Source organism: Xiphophorus maculatus, chromosome 6 (assembly GCF_002775205.1).
Source record: "Xiphophorus maculatus strain JP 163 A chromosome 6, X_maculatus-5.0-male, whole genome shotgun sequence".
NCBI lineage: Eukaryota > Metazoa > Chordata > Actinopteri > Cyprinodontiformes > Poeciliidae > Xiphophorus > Xiphophorus maculatus.
This window is the reverse complement of record NC_036448.1, coordinates 27,928,668-27,936,250: the sequence shown is the minus strand read 5'-3', so window position 1 is coordinate 27,936,250 and position 7,583 is coordinate 27,928,668. Positions and strand designations below refer to the sequence as shown.

Here is a 7,583-nt window from a genome sequence, read left to right as displayed (position 1 = left end):
TTGTGTTGGTAACATCAGCCTCCAAAGCAAAGCCAACAGTTAATTTGTTACATTTTTGACCTGCTTCATCTCCCCTGTACTGTGTTCTGGTTTTTCTCATCGGACCCCAGTAAACATTCAGCTGTGTGGCGCTGCCTCTCGAAATTAAAGTCTGTTATAAGTTTCCTCTGAATAAATGGGAAAGACCAGCTGGGTTTAGCTAAATGAAGCGTTTCCAGCAGGAATCTCCACGCCGCTTCACTCCGTCATCGTCTCCGAACCTGAAGAGAAACTTTGAGGATCTTCAGACGTTAAATTATTTCTGTGAGAAGAATCCATTTCCAAGAACATTCTCTGTCGTTTTTTTTTTTCTTTTGAGGATGTCTTTCACTTTCCGGAGAGCGGGTCCAGTAATGGACTCTAATGTAGCAAAGGAAATTATCCACTCATGTCCAATCACTACCTACACAGCGCCGATCAATACCAGGTCCCCAGGGCTCAGAGGGAGACCGGGATCATGCAGACTGAAGAAGGGATGAGAACTAACTCACTATTATCACTATTATCACTAATATCTTTATTATCACTAATATCTTTATTATCACTAATATCACTATTATTACTATTATTACTTCAGCTCCTGGATTCAGTTTTCAGTTCTATATGAGTGAATTTTTTCTTTATTCAGTTTCTTATATTGCACTAATTAGAACTTCACTGTTCCATCTTACTTAAACTAGAACTATGTGTGTATATCTATATAAATGAATATCTAGACAAGCTTTATGAAATGCCAGATGTTGCTTTAATCTGAAACTATTCTTTCAGTCTCAACAGATGTGAAGCTGTAGATAGAAAAAAGGACTAAATTTCCACCAAAACTCAGAATTAATCTCAGAAATTTTCTAGAAATATATTTGACATTTCTGGGCTCAAAAGAGAAAAAAATTATGTTAATGTCAGAAATATTTTTACAAAATATTAGAAAATTTCTTGAGTTCAAAATTCAGAAATCTGCCAGAAAACAAATTCAAACATGTTGAAAAAAAACCTGAAAATTTTCTGAATTCAGAAATAGAAAATTGTCTGAGTTTCAAAAGTAAAATATTTTCTGCTTTTCAAGCTCATAAATTTCCAAGTTTTGTGTTGAAACTTTCTGGGATTGGTTTCCAAATTCGGACTTTTTCCAAATTCGGACGTTTTTTTTCCTCCAAATTTTGACTAAACTCTGACTTTGATCTCACAAGATTAAAGTCAAAATTCTGTTTTGTTTTTTTGCCGGTGACCCAATCCGTAGTCTCCTACCAAGTCAAATAAAAAAATAAACTAAAATAAATGTTGCTCCATGTGGGACTTCTTCCATCAGTCCAGAATAATGTGGTGATAATCTGCGGATTTCCCCTGAGGATCAGACGCTTCAGAGGAAGTTTGCACAGGAAAGTTTTTGCTGATAACAGAAATTGTCTAAACTCAGGAGTTATACAACGATTTGTCATTTCATGCAATCATGCAAAACAAGGCACCAAATCCACTCAATCATGCTGTTTCCAAGCATCAATTTAAACTTTTCATTAACAGCAGGATGTCAGAAAAACAGCAACTTAAAGACTTTGAAGGAAGCTCATAAATTCTTGGTGAAACTCGTCTCATAAATCAGCATCTGAGTCGTAAACGAGCCGCTGCGGCCCTCAGACATCCATCACTCCTCTCTGACTCGCACAGATCTAATGCCTCATCTCTCTCCCACGTCGTCCGGATCAATTAGTCTCCTCCTCGCCGTCGGCCTGTCTGCGCCGCCCCTCCTCCGCGGCCCTTTCCTGTCGGCCGTGTGCAGCGGCGGCGTGCGCCCGGGCAGAGTGCCCCAAACCTCCGAAACCATCAAACACACTCAGGAAGTGGAGCGGCTGCCAAATATAAAGTGGAGAACCGCAAACAAATGGAGTAACTGAGCTCATTAATGCGGCGCAGCAGCGCGGAGGGGTCGCCATGACATCATCCGCTCCAGGCTCACGCTCATTCACAAATCTGACGTACGAGGAAGAGGAGGGAGAGACGAAGTTCGGCTTTTATTTTCATCATTTAACAGAAACGGGTCCGAGTCATAAATAATACTATTATAGACACGGTGGATTCTCTGAGGCTATAACGGCTAAATGTTGAAAAACTAAATGTTTATCATATAAACAAACCAAATTAATGCAACTTTTATTAAAAATATGTTTTTATATATTAGCTAAAACTGTTACCATGTCCTGTATAATATGAGACAGATCATTTCCTGGGTTGATATTGTCATCTGAATGAATGCACCGCTCCTGTCAGAAACAACCAATCAGAGCCAGGAGGAGGGACTTAGCACCGCCAATCATCCTCGTGAACATGTTGCTAAATGTGCTAACGGCGGAGAAACTGTTTACCCACCGTCACTGATGGCTATGCTAACCAGAATTAGCAATCACAGCATGGTATGCTGACGGAGCGAAGCTGATTGACAACGCTAAGACCTGCCTCCTGGCTCTGATTGGTTGTTTCTAGTTAGCGCTGGGAAACGGCAGAGTGGATTGGTTTTTTCACACATTATGTACAAATTTACTTGTTTATTTCAATAAATATGTAAAAATAAACATATTTTAACAAAAGTTACCTGCTGCTGCAGTCCTGAGGTACGGCAGACCATCAGCAGCCGCCATGTTTGTGTTAAAAATGTTGAAAGTTGACATGAAATATGATTATCTAATTATGTGTTATTGGAAGATATGGTTAACGATACTTAAGCACAACTATATAGTCATAAAAAGCAAACAAATATTGATATAAATGACATAATTCATTATTCAGCTATCGGCTAAAAACAGGCTGCGTAACACTGGTCACACTCAGAGCCGACCCAAGGAATAAGAGAACCAAGCAGCTGCTAACATTTTAACACAGACCAAAGATCTAGGACTTTAACCTGTTTATTGGGAATTAAATTTAATTTAATGGTTTCAGAAGACATACATTAAAATATTTTAAATAGTTTAACATTTAAATTTAAGATTCAAAGGAGTGAAACATGAACACACTTCATGGATTTAATCCAACAGTTTCTGATCCGAGATGAGTTTCAGTTTAAAGTTTTCAGACAAAAATAATTTCCTCAAACAGCTGCAGAAAAAAAATGATGAAAGGAAATTTGGTGTAAATTTTTTACTCAATGAGTGAATGAATTTAAAAACCAGGATGAATCATTTCAGTAGCATCATCAGTTTGAAATCATTTTTAATCTAATTAAGCCTCACCTGGAGGAGAACTCCTGAATATTTTCATATTATATGTGACTGTATTAGTAAAACGTAAGAATAATTTGATGAATTTGAGTTTTGCTCTTTATTTTTACTTTAACGGTTGTTTTTCTAACGAAGCTGATCAGATTCAGTTCAGTTCAGGAAAACAGTTCCTCCTTTTTTCAGCTTTGCGGTTTGTTTTCAGCTCATCTCTGCTTTTCAATCAAGACGAGACAGAAAAGTCCGAGTTCCCCTCGTTTCCCGGCAGCAATCGTCCAGCTGCAGCAGTCTGTGTCGCAGCTGCTTCCTCTCCCTCTCAGAACATAACCTGAGCTCTGAAGTGCTTCTGCTTGGTGGCGTTGTTGCTCATCCCCGTCTTCAGCATCCAGCGGGATTTCATCCTCTGGACGTACTGCATGTCCCTCTGTCTCTGCTGGACCGAGCCGCCTGGACGGACAGACGGACATTTTGTTAAAGACACAGGAGGACAAACGTCCTGCTGAGGGAAGTCAGGGAATCACAAACAGTTCACTGACGTCACAGCTGGTTTTATGTAGATGTTTTTCGTTTCAACGATAAAAACACAAATCTGCTGTAAATATGAATCATGATTAACTGGTTATGGTCTGGTTGCTATGGTTACAATGATAGATCCAGAAGAGCTGATAGGTAATTGGACCTACATTTAGACCTGAACTGATCGACTTCTGCAGGATGTTTCAACCATAAAGGCTCTTCGCCTCCTTTTCCTATTTTATTATAAAATATTTATTTTTCATAAAATATATAAAGATACATATATTTTTAAAATTGTTCTTTTTATAATGTATATCTATTTGATCAAATAAAAGGATAAACTTTTTTACTGGGTCTGGTATATACAACTGTCTATACTTTGATATATTAAAGAAAAAAGTTTACAGGAGGATGAATTATTGTTTAGGATATAAAAAATATTTGTTTGTTACTATTATTAATAGTTAACAAGCCAAATTTTGCTACAAAAAAAGGAATTTTTGTATTTTTTTAAAAATCACGTCATGAAGCATTTCTAACCCAGAAGCATCAAACTGAGGATTCAGCCTCCAAAGTTTGATAAATGATCTTTTTCGTCATATTTTACTGCAGAGACGCAGCGGAGTCTCACCTGCGTCTCCCGCCCAGCCCAGGGCTCTGTACTGCCGCAGGACCCGGCCCACGGCGTTCCCGCTGCGGCCCGGAACCACGGCCCGCTGCGTCCCGAACCGCTGCCGGTAGTACCTCATGAGGGAGCGGTGGCCCACCTTGGCACCTGAGGAAACAAGCAGCGGTTTGAACGGCTTCCAGACCAAAACCAGCAGCTGGAACCGAAGGTCACCTGAAGGCAGCGTCAGCTCCATCGTCTCATCGTCGTACTCCAGGTTCTTCTCGTCCGGCAGATCCTCGTCCGTCCCTTCAACCGCTCCCTCGCTCCGGTCCGGGTAGCTGCTCCTGTTGGACAAACAGCAGCAGCACATCGGATCACGATTCCACAAAGCAAAGGAGGAAATCTGTTCCAACTTCAGGAAACAGTAAAGTTCATCGCCTCAAACTGAAGGTTAAAAACATCTAAACCAGAGAAACACCTGAAGTCGTAGAAATCTGCGAACTCCAGGGCGGCGTCTCCGTCTGTGAACAGCTTGCAGTGGCTCTTATCCGTCATGTGACTCTGCACCGCCTCTGTGGAGTAAAACGAACGCCCCTTTTCGTTGCACCACAAGCAAACGTTCCCAGCACCGACTTTCTCTCCTGAGAAAAAAAAGTTCAGAAATCTTCTTGTTTTGCAAAATAAAACTGAAATATTTTTGAAATTATCTAAAAAAAAAAAAACTCAAATAAATAAGGAGATTTCTGTGATCCAAAAGTCAAACCAAAGCAAGGAAAAACAAAGTTTTAGATTAATGACAGAAATTTTCTAGAAAAAATTTCTGAGTTGAAATTTCTTCTAAAACATTTCTAAGATTAATCTCAAAATTAGATGTTTTTTTTGGCAGAAATGTATCCCTCCTTTTAAATTATGTTCAAGTTTAATGTTTCTTTTTTACTCAGCAAATGAAAAATTTAACCCTTTATGTTCTGGATAGAATCTTCAAACAAGAGAAAAGTCAGGTTTAAGAAAATAGCCACTTAACACTTGATAAGCTCAATCTACTCAGTATCTGATATATAAAGCTAAATATGTAAAGCATGATGAGGAATGTGCAGCGATGTCCGTGGGACCCACCCAGGTACCGGACGAGGCCCCTGAGGTCCACCAGGAACTCCACGTCTGGGATGAAGAAGCTGTGGACTTTGGTCATGTGAGCCACGTTCTTCAGCAGCGAGCGGGAGCGGTGGGAGCAGAACAGGCAGTGTGTGACGGGGACCGAGCCCGGCAGGGGGCCCGACGTCCCCGAAGAGCCGCCTTCCTCCTCCTCCACCAGCTCCTCTTCATCCACATCTTCCTCCATGTCATCATCCTCGTCATCCTCGTCAACATCCTCCCACTCCTCTGGAGGGTTTTACACAAACAGGTCAGACACTTTTCCCACAGTGAAATTTATATATTTTTATTTAATTATTTATCTATTTATTTTTTTGTGCGTGTTGAAAATTTCTTAATCTGGGACCTGAGTTCAAATTTCGTACCACAAACTGAAGCTGGTATGACAATAAATAACCTTGAATCCTTGAATATAACATGTCTGTCTAAAACACATCCTGAACAAAACACTAATTGAATAAAAAATTCTCCACATTTCAATGACTTTAATGTGTAAAATATAAGATGGTCAATAAGTCACTGAGCCATTATGAGTAATAAATATTAATTACATTGAAACAATCCAATCTAAGAGCTGAGATAAATCACCTTCATGCTAAATTAAATGTTCAGAATATAGAAAGAAAAAGTCCAAACAGACGATAAAAATGTCCTCACTAAGCTTTCTGGTGTTTAGCAAATATAATTTTAGTAATTCTAACTGAACTAAAATAAGAAACATTTGGTCTGATTTAATTTTGGACAGTTAGAAAAAAATGTTCATGAGTCTTTTTATGATGGGATTTAAACTGTACATTTCCAAATTTAGTTTATTAATGAAACTTTATATTACACATTATTACCAAACTGCAGTTTGAATATTAAGCACTTTCAAGGACTTCACATAGAAATCAAGAACTTTCCAAACCCCTAATAGAAAGTCTGGGATTTTCAAGCACCAACCCTGAAAACAACAAATCTTCTTCATTTAAACATTTAAATGTTTTTTATTCTCTGTTTACCTTCTGCTGCTGCCTCTCCTCCCTCCTCTCTCTCCCGTCTCTTCACCTGCTCCTCCAGCCACACCAAGCGGGGCGGTTTCTCCGCCTTCGCCGCGGCGGCGGTCTGGACCTTGGCCATCTTGGCCGGGTTGGGCCTGTGCTGCTCCCTCAGCGCCTGCTGCAGCGCCTCGTTCTTGGCGTCGTTGTCCTCCTTCTCGTCGCAGACGCCCTTCTCCAGGTTCTTCTCGTTCATCCTCTCCACCTTCCTCTGCGCCGCCAGCAGCGCCTGCCTCTCCGCCTGCTGGTGCTTGTGGGACTGCAGGTGGTTCTGGTAGGCGTTGGCGCTGGAGAACTTCTTGCTGCAGACGCCGCAGCTCTCGGTGGCGGCGGCGTGGGTCAGCTGCTGGTTGGCGGCGGCCCGCTGCGCCAGCACACGCTCCTGGAAGTTCTCTGCGGTGACCGGTGGCATGTCGGCCACCTTGCGCTTCAGGTTGTAGCGGTGCCAGTCGGTTTTGTAATGCGCCCGCTGCACCTCGCCGTCGGCGAAGGCCACCCGGCAGCTGATGCATGTGTAAGACGCCATGGCGACCTGAAGGACACATCGCTCATGTTTAGACTTCTCAATCACAATAAAGACAAAAATATAACTCTTATTATCAGATTAAAATACAGAAATCAGTCTAAAAGTTTCTGTTTGAAATGTTTCAAACCAAATGTAATAATTACTTTTATTTAACCAGAAAATAAACTTGTTGAGAACAGAAAAGTCAAGTCAAAGTTTATTTCTATAACTCATTTACAACTTCAGTGCTTCAAAACAATCACAACTTCACAGGTAGACAGATGATAAAACAGAAAATAAAATTAAGTTTGTTAAAAATTACTATTATAAAACTGGCAGAAAATACCAAAAACTGATATGAATAAAAACCAAGATAAACTTAATTTCAGCTGCAGTGATTTCACACAAAAACTGAAATCAGTGAAAAGGAGAACAACAAGGAGAACAAAGAATAACTTTCTTTATTAATAGTCATGTCACAATAAGCAATAAATCAATGAATCACATGATGAATT

At 40.3% G+C, this 7,583-nt stretch overlaps 1 protein-coding gene across 3 annotated transcripts in view; it reads right to left on the bottom strand.

The window, feature by feature from the left end:
- Positions 1 to 2,920: 2,920 nt before the first annotated feature.
- The window catches only part of znf622 (zinc finger protein 622), a 31,222-nt gene continuing 26,559 nt past the window's right edge, over positions 2,921 to 7,583 (bottom strand). For all 3 annotated transcript variants that reach the window (XM_023335355.1, XM_005796592.3, XM_023335354.1), the window contains exons 2-7: positions 6,528 to 7,095; positions 5,488 to 5,754; positions 4,850 to 5,012; positions 4,603 to 4,715; positions 4,393 to 4,536; positions 2,921 to 3,692 (exon numbers count right to left, since the gene is read on the bottom strand). In XM_023335355.1, coding sequence (XP_023191123.1) covers positions 3,562 to 3,692; positions 4,393 to 4,536; positions 4,603 to 4,715; positions 4,850 to 5,012; positions 5,488 to 5,754; positions 6,528 to 7,089 — 1,380 coding nt within the window. In that variant the 5' untranslated portion in view covers positions 7,090 to 7,095 and the 3' untranslated portion in view covers positions 2,921 to 3,561. The remainder of the gene's footprint in view (positions 3,693 to 4,392; positions 4,537 to 4,602; positions 4,716 to 4,849; positions 5,013 to 5,487; positions 5,755 to 6,527; positions 7,096 to 7,583) is intronic.